General features: G+C 36.3%; 1 protein-coding gene across 2 annotated transcripts; it reads right to left on the reverse strand.

The window, feature by feature from the left end:
* On the reverse strand, nt 1-22,902 carry SR1 (signal responsive 1). Of its 2 annotated transcripts, none has more exons than XM_006853084.4 (14): nt 22,871-22,902; nt 22,559-22,626; nt 18,192-18,311; nt 16,651-16,766; nt 16,425-16,513; nt 10,523-10,565; nt 9,224-9,401; nt 8,856-9,020; nt 8,447-8,754; nt 7,640-8,209; nt 6,751-7,454; nt 6,025-6,607; nt 886-1,209; nt 1-270 (listed from the first exon to the last, which is right to left on the reverse strand). In XM_006853084.4, the coding sequence occupies exons 2-14, from the start codon at nt 22,596-22,598 to the stop codon at nt 175-177; spliced, it is 3,336 nt and encodes a 1,111-aa protein (XP_006853146.4). In that variant the 5' UTR covers nt 22,599-22,626; nt 22,871-22,902; the 3' UTR covers nt 1-174. The 2 variants fall into 2 exon arrangements, with proteins under 2 accessions (XP_006853146.4, XP_088720929.1); XM_088864803.1 differs by having other exon boundaries at nt 8,856-9,023.
* Between the last annotated feature and the right edge of the window lie 1,263 nt (nt 22,903-24,165).

The following is a 24,165-nucleotide window of genomic DNA, read 5'->3' on the forward strand; positions in this document are numbered from 1 at the left end:
TTTGTTTTCACTATCACCAAGCACATATTATTCAAAACCCTATAAATATTTATGTACAACACTTTTTCCACATATAAATATATTACAGCAGTTACCTTTCCCGATTAGAAAGGGAGAGGGAAATCAAAGGAAAGAATACCAATGACTGTACGAGAGAGTACTAAGTTCAATATGCTAACCCATGATAGTATCTTCTTCCTCTAATGTTACACAATCGATGAGCTCATATTCAATTTCTTCCGCTTGCCTTAAGAGCCTCTCAGAATCAACCTGCAATTATCAGCAACAACAAAAAATCATTCTTTTCTGGCCAATTTCATTCTTTGTTCCCACAAGTGTAGTTATCAAAAGTGATTTCATTTGTTTCGATGTAAAGAGCAGGTCACCGAATCATAGAAACAAGGAAGATGCCTTCCATTTTGTTGAAATTAAGAAAAACTATGCCAAACAATCCTTCGGACAAGCCTAGGACGTAAAAAAACTTAAGCGCTAATGTAGAAAATCCACGAGGAAACAAAGTAATTTTCTTATATTGCATCAATCAAAGAATGCATATGCTCACTAATTCTTAAAAACTAGTCATGAAAGATTACTATTATTATTTAAATATTACCATGATCAGAGAGAATTCGAGGAATCAAAAGCAGTTTCCCTATATAAGTTAAGAATGCATGGGCTAACCAATCCTTTTAGAAACAAAATTTCTCGTGATGGGAGAGCACTAGAAAAACTTAAGAAGGCGAGAGAAACTCTAATGCAATATGCATGCCCTTACCAATTCATCTCACACTAAATTTGTGATCAGCAAAGTGATACACAAAACATACCCTAGAGTGAATCCACAAGAAAACAAACCAAAACTAATAAATAGGAATTGAGTACTACCTTGGACTCCTGAAATTCATTCACAACATTCATCAGACGCCTGTATTGAGCTCTTGCTTCAGGGTACTGAACCATGGACTGCACCCTTGCAAGGGCTTTATCTAAGCGTTCCTCTGTTTGCCTACGGCCCACTTTTAAAAAGTCGTAGTCATCACTTTGGGAGGACTCAGCTTGTGCGTTAGGGCCTTCGATAGATGCCTCTGGCTTGAATCCTCGAAGCCCACTCCCTTTCCGCCTCCATCTGAGAATTGCTTTTTCCACAATCCCCACTGACCATATAATCTTCTTGTAGTGCTTTCTAACCTGATAACCCCTAAAAAAGGCCTTGATAAACAAAATAGATAATCAGAAAAATTATTAAAACATGTGGAAATCCACTTCAAATTTATTTTTTTACTTCTGTTATAATTTCTTAATTTTTCTTCTGATCGGGTAACATTCAAGTTAGTAAAATAGTTATGTGAAGTAGCATAGAGAAAATGCTACCAAAAAGACATAATCCAAAAGAGAGAAAACATGGAAAAAACAGAAAATAAAACTTATTTCTTCTTCTTTTTCTCGTTTCTTACATATCCTGGCCCTTGAACAAGCCTTGATCGAAGTCGGTAACAACCACATGCAATGCAAAGGTACGAACCACCATGACTTCACTTTCTATCATTGAATTCTACTTGGTTACAATTTATTAAAGTTCTTGAATAAATGCATATATGGTGGTAAGAATTGGATGAACACTCTGCAATTTTGGCTTAATTAGGGGAAAGGTGAGAATGGGGCTTAAGATAAGTTGACAGCTCAAGCACAATAAAATGCACATTATGTTCTCAAACTATATACTGATTGGCACTGTTGTCCATCAACTAGTCACCATGTCTAGCTTCTAAGTGTCCCTCAAACTCGAAAGGGAATCACCATTATTACTGATCGTACTATGATGTCTATTTTCAATGGAATTCAAACTACTTTTGTAACTAAATGCGGTCCTATTTCCTATTTAGGGGTGTAGTGGTTATCTCATGTTCTACCTAGAGGTTGGTAGTTATGCACGTTAATGGTTAGCTATTGTCTAGTGGGTAGCTATTGTACCACAATGGGTTGTCAATTATTGTGAGTGGGAGTCAACCATGTCATGTAGTGGGTAGTTATTGCTGTAAATGGGGTAAATATCACTTGTCAACCAGTTCTATAAACCTCTATTTAAGGAGGTGTGCTATGAAGCAAAGTGAGCCAAGCGAGTGATAAGTGCAGTGTGTGTGTGCTGTATTTCCAGCAAAGAAAATTAATGCAAAGATTGCTTTAAGTGTCCATTCTCTTGTTATTTTCCTTTGCATAGCTTGCGCACTAAGAACCCAACAAGATCTCGTATCAGAACCTGGTCTGTCACAAGCTGGGCATGACTGACATGAAGTGATTGAAGAAGAAGAAAGAAGGATGAAAAAAGATAGAAAAGAGAATGTAACACAATGGCAAGAACAGATAATGCTGTTAATATTTCAAAACAAATGGTTCCCATATTCAAAGGTGACGATGATCAATTTTGGAGCAATAAATCAAAACGAAATTCATGTTTTATCTATCATGATTTTATGGGAATTAGTTGAGATGGATATGTAGAATATGACTATAAAGAAGGAAGGCTTATTAAATCCCAACAAGCAGTGTTAAAGGAAAAGAGAAAAAAAGGATGCTAAGGCCTTGTTTTACATCCCACAGGTTGTGGATGGGACCATATTTCTGGGAATAATGGTAGCAAAAACATCAAAGGAAGCATGGGACTTGCTTGAATATGAATATAAAGGACTAAGTCAGGTAAAAACTATGAAGCATGGGACTTGCTTGAAGATGAATATTAAGGATTGAGTCAGGTAAAAACTATGAAATTGCAAACTCTCCATTGTGAATTAGAGACTCTGTCGATTAAAAATTCTGAATCTATTTGAGATTTTTCTCATGAGAGTTAGTTTTATTGTGAATCACATAAGGTGTCTTGGTGAAATATTAAATGATAAAAAATGTTGAAAAAGTTTTAAGAAGCCTTCTCCTAAATTAATCATGTTGTTGCCGAAATTGAGGAGTCCAAAGATTTTACTACTCTATCTTTGAATCATCTAATGTGTTCTCTTCAAGCACATGAGGAAAGGATGAATAGATCAGCAGAAAAATAAGTTAAATACGCCTTTCAATCAAAATTTGATCTAAAGACAAGCTCGAGTGAAGGTGGACAAACTCATTGGGAAGCATGATGGAAGAGGCGGTAAGCAAAACTTTCGAGGAGAAGAAAAATCAGCAGCATTCTAATAGTGGTAATCATGAACCCCATGAATGTTATAAGTCCAAAAAGATAGGCCATATTTATTGCTGGCACAAAGGGATTTTAATTTACCTCAATGTTCTAATTGTAAGAAGATTGACCATGCTGAAAAGATTGTTGGTACAAGTCTAAAGATCAGGCAAATTTCCATAAGAAAATAAATGATATATTGTTTCTTTCATGTCTTATGTCTTAATGCAAATGGTGCGCTAGCTGAAAATATTTGGTATCTTGATAGTTGTCGTAGTAATCATATGATTGGTGATAAAACAATGTTTTTTGAAATCAAAGGAACAATGAGATCTCAGGTCAAGATGCGAGATAACCAAATGCAAGTCCTAAAGGTATTCAGTCCTATAGCCAATGCTCATATTCATTCTAAAAAAAGGAAAAAAGTTAGATGATTAAGAGTACAAAATGCTGTTGGCAGTAGTGATAACACAAAGGCTATGGACTTCGTAATCCTGCTAAAAATAAGTTGATTATAAGTCGAGATATGCTTGGAATTGGGAAAGTGGTGTAGAAAAATATTCTTTACTTGTAGAAGCGGAAGAAGAATCTCCAAGTGCACCGAAAAGCCCATTCACATCTCATGAATTCACAGAATCACCTCCAAGGAGGTTTAGAAGTCATAGTTATCAATTATGTAAATTTGCATGTTTTGTCTTGAAACCTACTTGTTTTGAAGCTGCAACTACAAAGAAAGAGCGGATCGATGCTATGAGAGAGAAATGAGTGTGATTGAAGGACCAAAACATGGAGTTTAGTAGGACTTTCCCCGGGAAAAGAAGCTATTGGACTAAAGTAGATTTACAAATTCAAATTCAATTCCGATGGATCTCTACAAAGGCATAAAGCCCAGTTGGTTGCCAAAGGATATGCACAAATCCCAGGTATTGATTTCTCTGAAAACTTTTTTTTCACCTATTGATAGGATTGATACCATCAGAATAATCTTAACATTGGTTGTTCGAAAAGGATGGGAGATTTTCCATTTTGATGTGAAATCAACATTTCTTACTGGAGAATTACAAAAGGAATCTATGTAGAGCGGCCCCAAGGATTTGAAGTCAAAGGAATGGAACAACAAAGACTACAAATTAGAGAAAGCTTTATACGGGCTTAACCATGCTTGAAAAGCACGATATAGACAAGTATTTCCTTGACAATAATTTCAAGAAAAGTGTGAGTACCCTCTATGCGAAAGCCCAAGGTATGGATGAAATTCTCATAGTTTACCTATATGTTAGATGATATAATATTTATACACAATTATTTAAGTTTAATAAATGAATTCAAGAAAAATCATCATTATCCGAGCCTTATCCCAACTATTGGAGGTTAGCTACACGAATCCACTTCCGCCAATTCTGGTCCATCAATGAAAGACTTGGGCCTTTTATATTACTTTTTGGGAATGTAAGTTATTCAAGATTCTCATGGAATTTTCTTATGTCAAGAAAATATGTCTGTGATTTGTTGAAAAGCTTTCATATTTCTAATTGTAAGCCAGTAAAATCTCCCATGAATACAAATGAAAAGCTTGTATTAGATCAGAGGTTGGAGAAAGCCAATATTAAAGAATACATAAACTTGATCGATGGACTGATTCAACTCACTCACACGAGACCAGGATAACGTTTGCCGTGCACAATCCAAATACTCACCACCTTGGGTTCGTGGAACACTGAATTTCGGAATCAGGTATCATCAAGTTAATAATTTTAAGCATGTATTATATACTGACATTGATTGGGCAGGATGCGCAGAAGACATGAGAAGCACTTCAAGTTTGGCACTTGGACTTGGGTCCAGGATGATATCTTGGACAACAAGCAACATTGTGTTCCTCTTTCTAGTTTGAAAGCAGAATACAAGGCTTCTACAAGTGCAGCATGCATAGCTAAAAAGGATCTCATTCAACTTGAAGGAGGAACAAGGAGCTACAACCATATTTTACGACAAGTCTACTATTGCGATGACAAAAAATCTAGTCTTCCATGGGAGGACCAAAACAAATAGAAATTTGTCATCATTTTACTCGAGATCTTGTGGAAAAAGGAGATATCAAGTTGGGAGTATTGCAACACGGAGGACCAGATTCTAGATATTTTTTTTAAAAAAAAGCACTTCCAAAGGAGAAATTCGGTAAGTTGCATTAACTATTTGAAGCCAAAATAATTATGGGGGGGTGTTGAATGTAATTCAAACTATTTTTGCAACTAACCACTATTCTATCTCATAGTTTCTCTCTCTTTGTGGTGTAGTGGTTATTTCATGTTCTGCCTAGTGGGTCAGTAGCTGTGCACCATTTTCTCTCTCTAAGTGTTAGTCGTTGGTTATTGCCCAGTGGGTAGTTATTGAAATACAGGGGGGTTGTTATTGCAAATGAGAGTCAAACATCTCATGTAGTGGGTAGTAGTTGCTGTAAATGGGTAAAGACCACTTCTCAAGCAGTTGTATAAGTCTCTATTTAAAGAAAGGAATGAAAGTCAGCTATTAGTATCCATTCTCTTGTTATTTTCTCTTGCTTGTCTTCGTGCCTTCTCTCTTGAAATAGCTAGTGCACCTAGAATCCGACAATATACATTGGGAAACTTTGTTTATCGTGCATTCACTATGGTTTTCCAACATAAACAATGTATCAAGAACTGTTTCAAAACCACACTATTCTAGGACTAAAGGAAATTACCATGTTTGTCCTCACAAACACATGCTTTCATCAATTTCAAATGCACTGTATGATGCAATGCACAGACAATCGATATATCATATGCAGCTCAATCTGTTTCTTTTAAATAATACATGAAACAAAAACAATATTGTACCTGAAGATGGACAATACGCTGCCTGATTACCAAGAACTCCTTTCTTCCCTTCCATCCTCGAAACTTCCTTTGTATTCTTACTGCTGCATGTACAGGCTCATCATTCCCTGTTTTCCTCATCTTTTGAACAGAAATGAGTGAGAGAGCTCGCTCATCTGACATGCCAAATTTATCATCTCCATACTCTATAAGCTTCTTCCTATGGAATGACTGCACTCTGAAAACTTCATGAATTCGAGCTGCAGCTTGAGCAGCATTACGAACAGCTGTTAGTGAGTTCCTTAATGACAGTCCATCAAGACTGTCACCATCATTAAACTGATCAATGATCTCATCATTGGTTGGCTCTAGTGCATTTTCACTAGTGAGGGCTAATTCATTGCCATCCTCGATAGCCTCCTCTATAGTAAGTTTGGAGAGATGGGAGGTAAGCGCAGACTCAGCTAGGTAACCAGCAATTCCTTTGTGTCCATTGACAGAAGCCAGATCAGCAGGTGTTTGCCCAGAAGAAAACTTTGGAGTAGGATCACTTAACGCCCCTGGTGCTCCACCCAGGGCAATAATTGCAGCAACTGTTCGCTCTCTGAGATCACAATGAGCTCAAGTAAGAAAACTACAACCTGACTTTTTGTTTTCTATATTTATTCTCAATGCACATATGAACTCTACAAATATGGGTATTAAGTATTTAAAAGTGAGAAAACAGTCGTAAAGAAATCAGGATACCTGCCACAAGATGCTGCCCAGTGGAGTGCAGTCCAACCACTTACATCGCGGAAATTGATATTAACACCCGCAGCAACTATGGGGGCTATTGCCCAATCGTAACCAAGAGCAGATGTTAAGTGAAGCACTCCTTGCCCTTGTGTATCTAAGACATTAGGACCTTTACCATCTTCACCAGCTTTAACAAGAAGCCAAGCATGCAACTTTTCCTTCAATAGCTTTTGCACCAATTGATCCTTTGCTTTACCAGGAAACAAGTCCTCATCATCAGTAAGATTTTCTATCTGGAACCATTCATCGTCATTATCTTTAAGTAAGGAATTAATTTTGCCACTTATATAAGTTTCCTCTCTGACATTACTAGATAAAGATTTCACAGGAATACTGGACCCCAAAGACAACAAACTTGCAAGTCGTACACGAAGAACCATCTCATTTGTGCTAGTGTTATCAATATCTGTAAAAGTATCCATGTATTCAGGAGCGCAATCAAGAAACTCAAATTCTCTAATTTCACTACAGGCCACCCTGTTGGAACACGTTACATAGAAAGGGACTCTTCCAGAAGCATGTGATGGAGTGTGGCAGCGAAGAACATTTTCAGTTAACACCTGTGCTGGAACTTCAACTTCCCCGAACATGCACGACCACTGACACTTCTCCACCTGATTTTGGTTCATCAAGAATGTCCCAGTAATGAGAACCTGTGGATTGTATGCAATTAGTGATGGACAATGATCATTAAGAAACATGGAATCACATAATTTCTCCATCTATAAGAATAAACAGAAATGCATTTAAGAAACCATCTGTTCCAACTTTTTCCAATTCAAGCGAACTGAGGGTTTCAGAGAATTCAAAAAGAAATAAATTTCATACAATCAAATACCTTGCAATCCAAGCCTGAGTAAGCCCATGTTGGTGAGAAATCGATAATACTGAAAAGCTGATCTTGAGAAATTGAGGGACTCAATGAATCAGTACCCAAGTTCAGTTGATGGGGCATTCTAGAATCATCAACCACATCGGTACTATCGAGAGTACTCCAAAATGAACGAGACTCAGATGAAACAACTACATCCTCTCCTCCAAATTCATTACTCATCCACCTGCTAAAACTATCCAACTTCTTTAAGCCTTCTTCTCCTTCAGTTTTGGACAATGATTTCAGCAGAGGTTGCTCTGGAAAACGACTGTGAACAGCATATTCTTCAACACCAACTTCATCCTCATTGGATTTTGATTCTTGAAAATGTCCAACTTCTGGGAAGCTGCCATCTTTTAATATGATACAAGAATCTTTTAAGTTCCCAAACTGTATAGAAAATGGTTCCTGGTCAATATGAGGCTTCATCCAAAGATACTTAGACTGCTGATAGTTTCCACATGGTTCACTCCCTTGTTCTGTATGTATGCGTGTATTTGCTGTTGCTTTTGAAGAATCCTCACTTGAGGCTATCTGAATCCAATTAAAAAATTTAGAAGCTAGAAGCCAGGTGGTGATTCAAAAAATTCACAAGTTACTGACTTGAAAGTAGAAAGTTACAGGAAGAAAACACATTAGTTCCATTCTGAAACCAACATATCCTACGAAACTTGATGATTCAGAATCATGAAGTATGCAATGGAGGGCATCATCACTCACAGAGGCATGGAAAAAAAATTTGTCGAAAGGAGAATCTCATAAATAATTTACCTGCCATTCTTCTTGTGCATATGGTTTAGCAAGGGCTTCTGACTTGGTGCTTATGTCTTCAGCAAACAGTTGCTCAAAGATGCCATTGAACTGTTTATTTGGCAGCCCTCCCACATACACAGATTTATCAGAAGAACCCATTGTGCCATGTCCTAAGACATCTGACCAAGATGCCATGTCCATCTGTTTCCTCGGCTCAAGTTGATTCATTTCAAAACCACCAATATTTTTCTCTTCCAAAACGTTGTTTCGATCATGAGAGACGAATGACATTTCTGGTGCAGCTGACTGGTTGTCATGATGATTGCCTGTCAGAAGGGATTTAGAATTTCCAACTTTAATCATACCAACAAAACCCTCCATGATATTTCTCATATTTTAGGAATCATCCGAAAGCAACATGTCTCACCTTTGCTTGTAAAAATTAAGGGATGGCTCTTAAATATATTATCTGTTCTTAAAACTTCAAGATAACTATTCAACAGATCAGCATCCTTTTGATTCCTCTGTAACCTGTATTCCGGTTGCTGTAACTCGAGAAGAGATTTGTATCTGGAAGTTACTTGAGGGTTACCTGCTACACCAATATATTATAGCTTCTCGTTTTCTAATATTTGTTGATGTGTTGTACAAGTGACAGAACCATAAGAGGAATACCGTAAAACTACTAAAAATATAACTAAAGACACCAACATCTTATATCTCCTCTAGGAATTTCACAAGCAAAGCTCAAAAGCCTAACGAAAAAATATCAGTTTCATTTAGAGTTGGACTTACCCGATTCAGCATCCTCATATTCAGACTGTCCAATGCTCATGCTTGAGCCAGGAGTAGTTTGAGAATGTAGTTGGGAAGGATTTGAGTTAAGAGAAGCAGAATGAACTGGACTGCTTGTCGGTGTGACTTGAAAAGTTTTCTCTGCATCTCTTGAACGCCCATAACCTGTTTTATTACCCTAACATAAAGAATGTGTTTAATCAGTACATGAATACACTCCCTATAAACATAATCTTCCGAACTAGGATATTTGAGCCAATGTCTCCCTTCCACAGTTATTCCACACACGTATAAAATACTAACAGCATGTGTTAATGAATATGATTTCATTAGTAGTGTAAAATAATCAAGCTTTCAGAATTTCTTAAAAACAGAGAAATTAAAAGTACTACAATTTCATACAGGAAAGTCTATCTTGGTTTTGTTCTGTTTGGTACATGTCTCATCATAAAAACGATGGTTGATGCCAACTGTTCCTCTGCTCAGACAAGCATGAGTTGTTGACAATGGATGACTGATAGTATTTCCACCAAACCAAATAATTTGTAGTTCAAAACTGAAAAATATGGCCTAGGTAGCATAGAGTACAAACCTATCTCACATTCATCAGAATGTCACCATCATTTCTTACTTTTTGGTTCTACTTCCATCTTAATTTATTTGACTCAATATTCTATCGTTTTAATTTAACCATCTAGAAAACATCTTTTGTCACTTCAGTGGGATTCAAATTATCAAACAGAAGGGGAAATAAAAAAAGACTTTGGCAGAAAGTCAGATTGGCCTTGAGAGAACCAAATATGATAGCACAAGAAAGAATTGTAGAAGAATTGTAGAACCACACTGCACTCTAATCAACCAATTGTGTATTGGAATGGAGTGTGCCTCAAAGCTCCGTTGCATGTTTCATCCATTTATCTGTTTCACATGCAGTCCAAGAGAGTTTTCAACAATGATAAGATCAACCTTTACAACTAATGAAGATAACTTTGCTCATGATAAATTTTATATGAACAGTATGGTACTCGTTAATTTAAGAAAACATGCAGCTATCAAATTCTTTGAACATGACATAAACACCTTTTTACCAAGAGATCAGGTAAAATAGATGCGAGTACAACAACTGACTTAATCCTCAAATTCAGCTCCACCATTTAATGACTAGTAAACGGAGTGCAAGAAAAACACAATGATTAATGAATTCTGAACTAACAATAGCTGGAGACTGAATGTAAATAGTGTTATTAACTATATCGTTCACAAACATAAACCAAGGGGCTAAACAGAATTTATTCTAACCTTCACTTCTCGATAGTGAACGAGAACAATGTGCTCGAGTTCCCTGAGGCATAATGCAAATCGATTAAAAGCTATGAAAAATAAAAACCCACAAAAGACACCAAATATAATTCAAATTGTATAGAAAGATATGAGCGAAAATGGTTAAAAGACGGCACAGATGAATATTCTGAAATGAAATATTTGGAATAAAAGAAAAAGACACCCAATAAAAAGAATTTTATAGTGCATCATGCATAACAAGACATCAGAATAAAAAAAGCCTGTCCACGAAATCAAGTTAACGAGAAAATCTACTAAATGATAAACTATAGAAATTTTATGCTCCAGCAGGGAATAAAAGCGCCCAGGAAAGTATTGCAACTACATGTTATATGTCACATTAAATGTTCACAATTGAATGGATTGACAAAAATGTAATGCTAATAAGCATGCCCTGGTTCAGAACATGTTATAGAGTAGCCCAAATCAGTAATTAAAAAACCCCTTTTCAACATTGATAAACTCGATGAGTCAACTTGACTCGGTTAGTTGCCAAGTTGTACAACTGAACTCAAATATGCAAGATTTTTTTTTTTTGCATAATTCTTTCACTTAATCGTGTTGATGAAGTGGTAGTAGTGATGCATAGGTTGGCAGCTTACCACGGTACGACTCGCACCCATGGTTTTAAAATGTGGCCACATCGCCGCGTATGCAGCTGCATCAGGCGTTATGCACTGGAAAGCACGTCGCAAATGCCCGCATACGCGCTATGGAGAGATGCACGTGCATATGCACCACATTTCTCCGCATATGCAGCCGCATCGTGCATGGGCCGCATAATTCTGTATATGCGGTCCACCATTCTCACGAACATAAACCCATTGGGCAGGGGGTAATTTGGACTTTTGGACCCCGAAAAGAGGGGAAAGGTTTGGGGGGATATTAAACCCCCCAAACACCATCTTTCAGCCACATCTGTGGCTTTTTTTGGATCGAATGAATAAAAAAAAAATTATTGGTGAATAAAAAACCAATATTGGTGGAAATTTTATTTTGTGAATTTCTTCGATTTTTGTATTGGTTGATGCTTGGTTGTTGATTTGTATGTTTTGGGTGTTGATTTGAGGAAGTTTAGGCGAAGTTGTGACAACAAATCGCAAGCTTTGAGGGCCATGAAGAAATCGATACTTGCTTCAAATAACTGGTACCTTTTTTTTTCTACTACAATAACACTTTTTTTTCGAGCAATGCCTTCTTCCCAATCTTCTAGTAATAAGGATCCGGATTGGAAATATGCCAAACTTAAAAATCCCAATCTTCTAGTAATAAGTATCTGGCTTGGAAATATGCCGAACTTAAAAGTCCAAAAAATCCAAAAGATCAAAATTGTGTGATTTGTATGCTTTGTGGAAATACTTATATGAGATGTATTTTTTGGCAAACGAACACTTAGCCGGTATTTTTGAGAATGTAAGAGCATGCCCACAAGCTACCGAAGAGATAAAAGGGGAGATTAAAAAAATACATGGATAGCTTGAAAAAAGAAAAGAATGAAAAAAAAAGAATTAATTGATGAAATGCAATTATTTGATGATGATGATGAGGAGGAGGAAGATAAATCAGAAGTTGCAATGAGGCAAAAGGGTACTCCAATCTCAAGAGAGAGGGTTAGAAATATTGGTGGTAGTGTTGCCAAAAAAACACCTCTCTAAGGGGTCAATGGATGCCTTTTTTAACCCTAACCCTGAAATTGTGGTTCAAGAGAGGAGCAAAAAAAACCCACAATTGAAAATCAATTAAAAAAACAAAGAGGAAGTCGATATGCAAGTACATTGCAAAGTAGTTTTATATGGACGACATTCCTTTTAATACTTTAACCCTCAATAGTTTTGCATGTATGGTCCTTAAGGAGCCCTTATTGAAGGATGTTGTATTTGATGTTAACAAAATTTTGATTTCTCAAAGAGAAGGGTGGGAGAAGTATGGCGCCACTATTATGTGTGATGGATGGTCCATGGGAAGTTGAGGTCATGCATTAATTTATCGGTTAACTGTCCACAAGTACTTTTTTTGTTAAGTTTGTTAATACAACAGACAAGTCACATGATGCTACATACTTGTGTAGCTTGATGGATGAGACTGTAGAGTTTGTTGGAGAGAAATGACAATGGTGCCACTTACGCTGCAGTTGAGCATTTTTTTAGTTTGAAGAGGACGCATATGTTTTGGACTCCTTGCGCAGCTCATTGTGTTAATCTCATGCTTAAGGAAATGAGGATAACATCTTTATTTAGTAGGGTAATTTCAAAAGCTATGTTTGTTGTTGGATTTAGTTATAATCACACCATAGTCCTTAGAATGATGAGGACTTTTATAAAGAAAAGAGAATTAGTGAGACCAGGTATCACTAGATTTGTCATATCATTTCTCACTCTTCAAAGCCTATGCAAACAATAGTCCTTAGAATGATGAGGACTTTTACAAATAAAAGAGAATTAGTGAGACCGGGTATCACTAGATTTTCCACATTATTTCTCACTCTTGAAAGCCTACACAAGCAAAAAAATGCCTTGAGGATCATGTTTGCTTCAGAGCAATAGAGTCAAAGTAAGTGGTCAAAGCATCGGGATGGGAGATAGGTTGAACAGATTATTCTGAATACATATTTTTTGAATGGAATATATCTTGCATTGGAGGTCGTTGGCCCTTTAGTGAGGGTGTTTCAACTAGTTGATGGTGACGTGAAGCCTGCCATGGGCTACATAGATGAGGCAATGACTAGGGCAAGAGGAGAGATAAAAAAGGCTTTAAAGTACGATGAAAAAAAATGCAAGGCTATACTTGGAATTATTGATAGGAGATGGGATACCCAGCTTCACACTTTCCACATCCATCTCTTCACTACAAGCACCCATCCATTGAGTTTGATCATGTAATAAATGGTGGGTTCTTAGATGTGCTTAAGAGGTTGGTCCCTGACAAACATATCCAAGAAGAGATCCAGAGCCAAGAATTGATTAAATTCAAGTTAGCCTTGGGAAACTTTGGGTGAGAGATTGCTGCTCGAAATAAGAACACTACAAATCCAAGTATAGGCCCTAAGTACCCTTTTTAATTTCTATTTTGTTTACTTTACAATTTTTACTTGTTTATGACTTTATGTATAGTTCCATTTATACAAATAACAAAATATTTATCTAAAATCTAAATTATAAAATATTTTACAGCTGCATGGTGGGCCTTATATGGAAGCAAGACATCAAATCTATAACGTCTCGCTATTCAAGTGTTGAGTCTCAGATGTAGCTCATCTGGTTGCGAGCGCAATTTGACTGCATTTGAGCATGTAAGTCCTTAATTCATATTTCTTGGATGTCAATTTCAAATTTCTATAAGCCCTTATTCTTTTTGTGAACTTATTGTAAATCCTTTGTAATTGGGCAGGTATATAAGCCCACATTTTGTATAGGGTCTACTGACCATTTTTGTACTGAGAGACCCGTCTAGAGGGCTCTCTCGGACTACCACAATCTGTACCCCAACTTTTCTAACGCAATTCAAATGCTAACCTTTCAAAAAAAAAAAATTGCTAAAAGTGTAAAAGTAGAACAAGAAAATAACATCAGTTACTTTTGCTTGTTTCGTCGTTTTTACCACAGCTCCAAACAAAAAAAAAAAATAGGTTGGAGCAAAGGAAGTTACATCATGAATTTAAAATGCGGCCGCATTAGGCGTTATGCGCTGGGAAGGACATCAAAAGGACAGCCTACATTCATAAAAAATGGCGGACTTGTTTTCTCCCATCTTTTTGTATGATTACATTGTTTAATTTATTTTGATCACCTATATGAGATCTAGTAGTGCAAAGTTTGGGGGCTCAAGAACCAAAGAATCTGAAACCCACTACCACATCCTACACTGGTAGCTGGACCCACATCCATGTAACTTAGGTGCTGATAAGGAATTTACCGAAATACTGTTACATGATAAGGAACACAGAAATTTTGCATGTTCTCACAGATGTAAACAAGACACTCTGATGTTGTAATTAAGGAGATAGGCCTGTTATTGCAAATTGCCACATTATGGACAAAGGATTTGTAGTGAAGTACTTGGGAATGCCCCAAAAGATCGTAAGTACCACGCTTCCTCAAACTACACTCCCTTCCCCTCCCCCCCCCCCCCCCCCCCCTTAAGTCTTTTTCTCTCTCTCTCTCTGCAATAAGCATAATGCTCACTTTGATTCTTCAACTCCAGAACTGGTGGCTTTTGAAATTGCCATCTTATCCACAGATGCTCTTCATTAGCTGGCCAATGATCTAACCTATGATGTTTTTACAGGTGATGCTCCATAATGGTCCTCATGGTTTCGTATTCCCAAATCATACAATCTTCTATAAGCCAACCCAGCAAAGGTACATTTCCTTGACGCTGTCCATTTTTATTTAAATATATGAAAAAGTATACTAGAATTAATATGGAGTAAACAAGGTAACTGAAATAGAAGAACACCCCATACCTACCTAGCAAAGATATCTGCCGCCTTTTTAGCACTGCAAGACACATGGTGGAACCTAACGGATTTTCAACCACATAATTCACTGACTTCTGCCACCCAGTGGCCAACTCTCCGAGGCATCACTGCCTCATTACTAAACTAACAAACCCAGCAAAGGTACAGAAATATTCTTATAACTAATATATTTAATCCACAAATCTATGGAGTTGTCTTTTTATCAACCCATCTTTCTAGAAAACAGTTTGCACCTTGTCCAAATTATATTATGTTCCAATTTTTCCATAATTTATGTTGCTCCAGTTTAGCATCTAAATTAGTTTCCATAGGACGATTATTTAAAATTCTCATTTACTTTTCTGGTAAGGGTTGTCTCATGCAGGAAAGATTACTTGTAGAGACCGTAAAGTTAAAAGAATCAGCTGCTTGGAATTTGGTTTGGCTTCTCCACAAATTACTCTTTTTTTTCATTGTACAGATGTTTTATTAAATAAAAATCAGTTCACCTGTTAGTCTTCTTGCTCCTACAAAGAAAATCTGCTACTGAATCTTCCATGGGAACTGTGGCTTTGTCACTTGGATTATTCTCATTCTGACAAACTTGGTTTGGACCATGGTTTCATTTCAGGTAGTTGATGCTTATTGTGCAAGTTGCAAACTAGTGAATCATGTTTCCATTCCTTCCTCATTGAGCATTAATTAATCTCTCAGCTCTTCTTTTGATAATATCCCTCTAATGTTTCAGATCCAGCAGTTTCTTCCCTAAAGCTGGTACGCTATATAGTAGGTATTTAGGTACATTTGATTTCATTTTCATCAATTCAAGTTTCAAATCCCATATGTATTTTAAAAGTTCTCCAAGAAGTTGGAGACATAGTTTTAAGGTTTATTATATTTCTCTGCTTCTAGCTCAGGGGAAGAATATCTTTCTTCTCTCTAAGTAGAAGCAAACTTTTCATGAATTTCAAAAAAAAATTAATAGTAACAGGATTCTACCAAAAAGAACTGAACTTGAAAGAAATGTTCTTGCAACATATCTACAATACAAGCCTATTCATAGATTTTTCAACGCGCAAGTAGTTAACATCACTTAAAAAAGAAAAAGTGCACACGAGCAATATAGGCATCCATGTTGGACACATGTTATTTCAAATGTTTAAACACAGGAAACAGCGGCATTTTTCAAGAGCCAGTGGTTCTTCTCTTAATAAAAGACTAATGGGACCAGTTATTTTAAAGAAAATAAATAAATAATGAATATATGCCTAAGAGAATGGCAACCACCTGCAAAAGTACACCAAAGATATTGACCACTATGACCCTTCTCAGGAAAATTATGGCAACTGATATGTAACAGAACAGGAGAACATATGAAATTATGACTATTAAGAAGGGACTTACTCCTCCAACAACCAGTAACTTCGTCTTTGAAAATTTTCATTTTCTTCTCCATGTGCATAGTAGCAATGCAAGACATCAATCCTGCCAGCCTGGAATTATGAAAAACAGCTTATGTTCCATTCTAGCAAGATCACCATAAATTTACGAGAAAAATAATCTATCAAAAGTTAAGTGAAGAAAAATGCAAAGCAATAAAATTGCTACTACTCCACTCACACGCACTTACTTTAAGCCTCTCATGAGCCTCCCTGACTGTTTTTCCATCTTTCTTCTTTCTCCAATTGTGACCATCTTTTCTAAAATATCTCAATACCTTCCTGTCAAAGAGGAAGAGGGAACCACCTGACATTAAAAAATACATGTCAGAAATTAACTATATCCAGAAAAGTGGCATAGCTAAATCCTAATATGTAAGCCACTGATCACACTTGGACCAAACCATTTGTTGCCAAGCTGAGAATTAACCTCAAAAGTATTATGACCCAAATGCAGCTATAATTTCTAGGAAAACGAGGTCTGTAACAACTGGTTGTGTCAAGGAGCATAGTTCCCTGCTAATAGAGGATCTGTGCTGAATGATAATAAGGGAAATTAGTTGGATGGATACGATCCAATTCTATTTAGTGTCATCACAAAGGGAGTCACAGCTCAGATCCATCTTGGGAAGCATCATCAACAAGAAAATGCAAGTAAAATGCCAATGCATTTAGCGCCATGAGGTTTGTCCAACTGGAGGCATTTTTTGTTTTGTTTTGAGAATGTCAACTTTCCAACTGGAGACAATTTGACAGTTAAATGATGTCCGACCGACTTGTTCACATCTCCAGTTACATCATAAATACATGTTCAACACCTAGCAAGTTAGAAAAACAGTCCCACACAACCCAATTAACAAAAACACCAATGTGCTATTACCTTAATATGTATACACATAATGTGCACAATAAAACTCCTCAAGCGGATATTAAGGAATCACCCAGTGATTAAACACCAGAAAATGACCTTATTCTGAGACTCTCTATGATCAATAGCTGTAAGCACTGACATGGGGCAAGGAACTAAACATCAGCAGAGAAATGGAGATGGATAAAATGACAATCAGTTTCTACCATGTTTCAGCATGTCATGGAATAAAAGATTGCATTCATCACTAATAGCAATCAATTATATCCACGCAATGGACTAGGATATGTCACCTCTACCCCAGTTTCAAGAAGTTTTCCTCAAGGTTATATGATCTCACTCATGTTGAAGCCATTGTTTCTGTCCTCCACTTCAAATATCGACTTTAGCATGATCTCAAGTTTTGTACTTTTGCATGAAATTTGGGGGATGCAAGAAATTCAGAATAAATTGGGATCTCTTTGCTCTTTTGCTCTTCTTCCCCCCCCCCCCCCCCCCCCCCCCCCCCGCCCGATACAAGGTAATAGATAGCCATGATTCAATTAAGTCTCTGTAGTCCAGCCCAATCAGCATCAGTCAGGAGAGACTACTCAAGACATAATAATGATGAATGAAACAAATGTTATGCTACAATGTCTCTGAGATATTGAATAATACCACAAGCTAATGCTAGGCATGAAAATTTACCTTTATGCGACTACTGATGAATGATGTGCACCACAAAATTTACACATAGTCAGGGGGCTGATAGGCATACATGACTTCCAAAAATTTGGCATGGATAAATCACAAAATTTCTCTTTGGAAAAATAAGGCATCTTATTAAATAGAATATGCTTTGAGTAATAAGTAGAAGACTCATACTTGGTGGCCTATTTGGTGGATCAGAAGCAATATGAAAATTGTGATAATTCCGAAGAATTTCACAAACTTCAGCAGGACGCAGCCAACGGTTCTGAGCTTCCAATACAATTTGACTGATATCTGCACATCCATGAAGAGAGAATAAGTCGCTGAAGGCAAAGATATGAAAACAAGTAGATTTCTATTGTTATTCCCACAGACTAATAAAACGCAGATATTTCTTTAGATTCAATGGGAAAGAAAATTAAAACTCTTGAGATGACACAAATAAGACAAAAAAACAAGAAGATTCTATGAATTCACCAATGAATACTCTATGAATTAACCAAATGCGACATATGGAAAAAGGAGGTGTTGATTGTCATAAAGGTCGGTATTTTCAATGAAACAATCATCCCATTATTAGTTATTCAGCCTCCCTTGAGTATTTTTCTCTTAACATGAGTTCTTTTTGTTCATAGAAGAGCAAGAAGAGCTATACATAATTATATCTATTCTATGACGAACTAATCTCCTATTTTAAGCTGAACATGAAACTGACTAAAACCACAAAATACCTAGTAAGCGAAGGACAAATTTTAAGTTATCACTAATAAATATTGTCTTAAGGAGGCAAATGACTCACATTTACCAAACTAATATAAAGAATTTATGTCGAAATTATAGATGACACATAGCGATCAATATATTGGTATCCTATCACTTACACTTTTAGATGTTAAAATAAATATTATGAGGGTCGCACTGGCCACCAAACTGGTGAGGGGTATGGTTTCAATCCCCACTGACCTAACTGTCGATCAAACCGATAGGACTGGATTTGAGAAAAATAAAGAATAATAGTAATAATAGTTTAAGAATATAACATATATTAAAAACCTATCCCAACTTTGTTGCATCAATCTAACCAGCTAGTGTTTCAAAAAATGGGTCGCGCCTAGGAGCCCAAAAGGATCCTAGGCCGCACGCCTAGGCCTGGCAGACCTCTTTGGGCGCTAGTTCCTAGGCACCCACCCAAGTGGCCTAGGCGGGTGCTCAACGCACAGTCCTAGGTGGGAGCCGAGGGCCTATGCCCTTTTGACAGGGAAAAAAAACAATGAGGGAGATTTAGGTCTTTTTGACCTATGAAAAAGAGTGAAAGGGGTGCTTTGAGGGCATTCTAAATCCCCCAAAGTGAAAAAAATTCAAACCTAAACGCTAAAAACACTCCAAATCAATTGATTTTGCAAATTGTTTTGAATTGAAAAAAAATTTGAAAAGTTTGAAGAAGCATCCAAAAGCTTACCCTTTCTTATTGGAATTACTTTTCGTCTTATACTCTTAATGGGGACTGGCAGTCTATGTGACTATTTCTATGTGTGTAATTCTGTATGATAATTGTATGCCACTATGGAGTATGGAGAGTTGGAGACTAATACACTATGGACTTACTTATGTTTTTCACTAAATTTTCAATGATTTGAAGTTTTGAACATGTTTTAACATTGATGCATATATATCTGCATATATATGCATTTGAACAACACATATATACATATATTTGAATAAAATTTACCTCAAGGTGCTTGAGGTTTTGGGTGCCAGCCTAGGTACTAGGTGTCAGACCGACAACCTAAGGGCCACCTAGTGTTTTCTGAAACATTGCCAGCCGATCTGACCAGCAAACACTGGTCAAATATTGTTTTGACTAGTTTTCAGCCAAATACAATTTTTTGCTTGGGACCATACCGGCCAGGGCACTGATAGGCAGTCTAACTAGTCGGATCGGCCGATGCAGTCCAGTCCTAATAAATATTGTCAAAATCATCTAATTTAGAGCACTCCAAACGAGTGTATGGCTTCCAATTTGTAGTCACAATATGCATATGTGCACACAATTAGCCACGGCTTCTTGAAAGAAAATAGCGCATCAAGTAAGTTCCTTGTCAACAGAGAGATCCATGGAATTAGGGAGTAAAAACCTAACTTATCAATACAGGTTATATTCAACCAATGAAGTCTTGATATCTAAGCCTATGGTACAATGCTGTAAACCACCAAAGCATATGGACAATCATAGAATTGATGGAAGCTCCATAGGAAACACTCACCCTCCAGGAGTTGCGAGCCACTTCAAAGACAATGAAGGCATAGTTTTGATGATCTTTGCTAAGATACTTTGATTTGTGATGCCACTGAGTAAGAATCAAAATCCCTAGCAAGAATATTTAACAATTGTCTCCTTACATATCTTGACACTTCGGGAGGTGAGAGACAACATGCTCATGGCAGCTAGCCATGGCTAGAGGAGATACATGATATCAGCAACTTGCTGGTTGTTTTCTTATGTTGTTGTTGTTATCCTTTTCAGTCTTATTATTGTTGTTCTTGTTATGATAACGATGATGCCAAAAATGATAATAAAAATAGTAGTAAGGATCTATCATAATCATTATCATCAAGTTTTATAATTATTATTCTCATAAATGATTAGACAATCGTGGTATCCTTTCATCACATTCTTCATGAAGCCAAATAGAAATTTGATTTCTTATATAGATAGGAAGCAGTTCAAGAAGTGTCATCAATAGGGACAATTAAAAGATTCACGCCAAATGAAGGCAATTAAAAGACAAAGAACATTGTGAGACTTCTTGAGGACCAATTGTGCTTCATTGGCCCTTGATGATTTCAGCTTCTTGGGTAATGTCCAAGAAGATTTAACAACATTTAGTAAATGTTAAAGGAGGAGTCCAACCATGTTGGCATGATGCTCAGATACTTGTATAAGCCCGTCATCAGCATAGGACACCAAAACCAACATAGGATATAGAAGTGCAGAGTTAATAAAATATAATGATGCATTGTGAGAAGGTGTATATGTATGTATGTATAACAATGCATACACACATTCATATCTGTATCCAATTATGTGCATTTTCGTTGTTACATAATCATTCATGTTCAGTCATAAACTGATGAATAACATAAAGTACGTGAGCAATAGGATTCATAGCAACAGTGAGAATAGAAGCTTTCCAAATATTTGCAAGTGCACTATAAGGTCTCTAACAGGCACTGTTTGTTGTCCTAAGTATTTCACATTCAGCTCAATTTGAATCTGTTACTTCTTTGTCAATAACAATTTCTCAAGTGCTTAGATCATATGCATGGTTTTATGTGGTTATGTTACCCGTAGAACTGCGACTAAGCACATGCACCTGCACATCCATGCGAGCACACACATGCACATACACGCACACATATGATGAGCAAATGTGTTCTCTTTATATGGAGACGGTGAGAGAAAAATACAACATGCCTCGTACACCGAACAAATATGAATACCAAATTTTAATCCTCTGAAGAGGCTGAAGATAATTATTCCCACGAGAAAGATATATAAAAAGCTGGCCCACATAAATGCTAAACAGCAGATTGAATTATATTGATTACAAATTAAAGATAAAACTAATTTGATGGATCTTCCAGGCAACCTATTCCAAGTGTAATCATTTATATGCAGAAATACAAATATCTTCCACGACTACTAATCAGGCACAAATCTTATAAAATACACCAGTACAAGTAAGTTGTTTTTTCCTGTTATAATATTCTTTAACCTTATAAAGCATTTGCAGCATTGGTGTTCATTAGTTACAACAACCATACTCTTTCTATGGTGAAATATCGTTTCTTAAACCCATTTAAGCATTAGTGGCAGATTCTGTTCATTATTTGTAGCTAATATACACTATTGCTCATTTGCTAGTCAACAAATACACAGCATGAGATATGTAAACACAGAGAAGCATTTGCAGCATTCGGTGTTCACTTCACCAAAAGTAAATGTTGTGGTTGAATTAGCAAAAGAACTCATGATTCAAGACATTTAAATTGTATAAGTAGTCATTAAGGCAATGAATTTGTAATACAAAAACTTAAATTATCTATTTGGCAACCGCTATGCTCCAAGACAGCTAGACTTTCAACTATTATGCATAAGTATTCAGTTCAAAAGAACTAAATTTCCCAAACAAGCACACAACTATTATGCGTAAGTATTTCATTCAAAAGATCTAAATTTCCTAAACAAGCTCATACAAGTGAATCAAGATAAATTAAATTACAGACACAACTGAACTCTAAGAGGCCCATTTTTTTTTTCAAAATAAAAGCTCATAAAAGGCTACAGGCGCATTGTTTTTTGGGTAGTTCAGGCAGGAATTGAACTTGAGATGTTGCACTGCTAAAGCTACAGGCCCATCAAACAACAGTAATAAGCAAAACTCAAATCCGCAAAGCAATTAAGCTCCAAAAATCTTAAATTTACCCCCGAGAAAAGCTCATACAAAACATCAAGATGTTTAAACAAACCGAACACAAACCTAATGGATTGGAAAGTGCATAATGCCTGCTCTCCGCCATTACAGCACATCCATAAGCTCCAACAGATCTACAAAACCATCAAAAATACCCTATGTTCAGAACCTAATCCCTAAATTTCACTTCATCCAAGTCTCTCATGGATCCTGCATCTTACCAAACAATTCTGTTATAAAATTCATGGATCAAGTAACAGAAGCAGAATCCATTGAAACTTTTCAGAAAATTACACAATAAAACAAATTTTAATCGTGAAATTTGATTAATTTCCACAGAGAAGTGGAGAGAGACTCGCAAACGACCAGAAGCCTCACCTGATACAGTTGATTTGTGAGGCAAAAAGATTAAAGCATGCGAGCATCAGCAGAAGTTGGTCTTATAGACATGTCCTTTATAATAAAATGGACATTTTTATTTATTTTATAACGATACTACCCTCCGCCTCTCCTATATTGTTTCTCTCTTTCGTTTCACTGGTTCACTGTATGGATATTTTTAGTACTTTGTTATTAAATGCTGATGTCTATTTTTATTTTTTTGAAGGATTATACCCCTTGGATAGAATCAAATGTCGAAGATACCCCCAAGAAACACTTTTCAATTTCCCTCTAGCTGATTCATAAGTAGATGATGATGATTTCATGTAACCGTTGTAAAGCAATGGTTTAAAAAACGGATCGGTGATCGGGCTTCCAAAAAACCAATTCGGATCGAGAATCGGGTGAATCGGTCAGAATAAAGCTTAAAAAAAATTCGAAAAAATTATTAAAATTCATTATAAATATTGCTTTTTAAGAATTCAATAAGAAATGAGGGTACTCTATTAAGAATTTTCATGTTTTTGAATGAATATGCGAATATTGATATGTTCTTTCCCTGCATGAACCGCCATTCAGCATTTAATTTCCATCATACAAAAGTATAAACATAGAATTATCATGGAATAAGTATATCAACATACATGGACTACAATAAAGCATAAAATTAGTAACATATGATCTAAAAATAAAATGATAGACGACGTTATTGTTCTTCTTGGTCACGCTAGTGCCATTGATTGAATTCGTTTAACAATTCATTGGTTCGATCTAAAACCGAATTATCGATATTAGCAGGCGTCTGACTATTCCTAAATCCCTGAGTGTTAGTGTTTTGTTGTGTTCCTAATCTAAAATCCCCGAAGATTGTCCATCCTTCATGCTCACCTGTACTGTCGTGCTCATCCCTACACTGTTGCTGTTGGGACTTGATATGTGAATAATATGGCTGGGATATGGCGGCCTCAGAATCATCATCTCTCTCATTTTCTCTTTGAATAATATGGATTAAAAAAAAATTAACAAATTTTCAAAAAAATCGATCATGGATTAAAAAAAAAAAATCACAAATTTTCAAAAAATTCTATCATGGATTACAAAAAAAAATTCGATCATGGATTAAAAAAAAAAAATCACAAATTTTCAAAAAATTCTATCATAGATTACAAAAAAAAATTCGATCATGGATTAAAAAAAAAAAAAATCACAAATTTTCAAAAAATTCAATCATGGATTACAAAAAATTCGATCATGGATTACATACAAGTCGATCATGGATTACATAGAATTCG

This window comes from Amborella trichopoda, chromosome 4 (genome assembly GCF_054954075.1).
Source record: "Amborella trichopoda isolate Santa Cruz 75 chromosome 4, AtrichopodaSantaCruz75HAP2 v2.0, whole genome shotgun sequence".
NCBI classification, from domain to species: domain Eukaryota; kingdom Viridiplantae; phylum Streptophyta; class Magnoliopsida; order Amborellales; family Amborellaceae; genus Amborella; species Amborella trichopoda.

Excerpts from the sequence above, each read along its gene's own strand:
- SR1 (XM_088864803.1), bottom strand. The coding sequence starts at position 22,598 with ATGGCGGAGAGCAGGCATTATGCACTTTCCAATCCATTAG. Across the intron at positions 16,514-16,650 it reads AGGCTCATGAGAGGCTTAAA|GCTGGCAGGATTGATGTCTT; the intron begins GTAAGTGCGTGT and ends TCATAATTCCAG. Across the intron at positions 8,210-8,446 it reads ATGCACAAGAAGAATGGCAG|ATAGCCTCAAGTGAGGATTC; the intron begins GTAAATTATTTA and ends AATTGGATTCAG.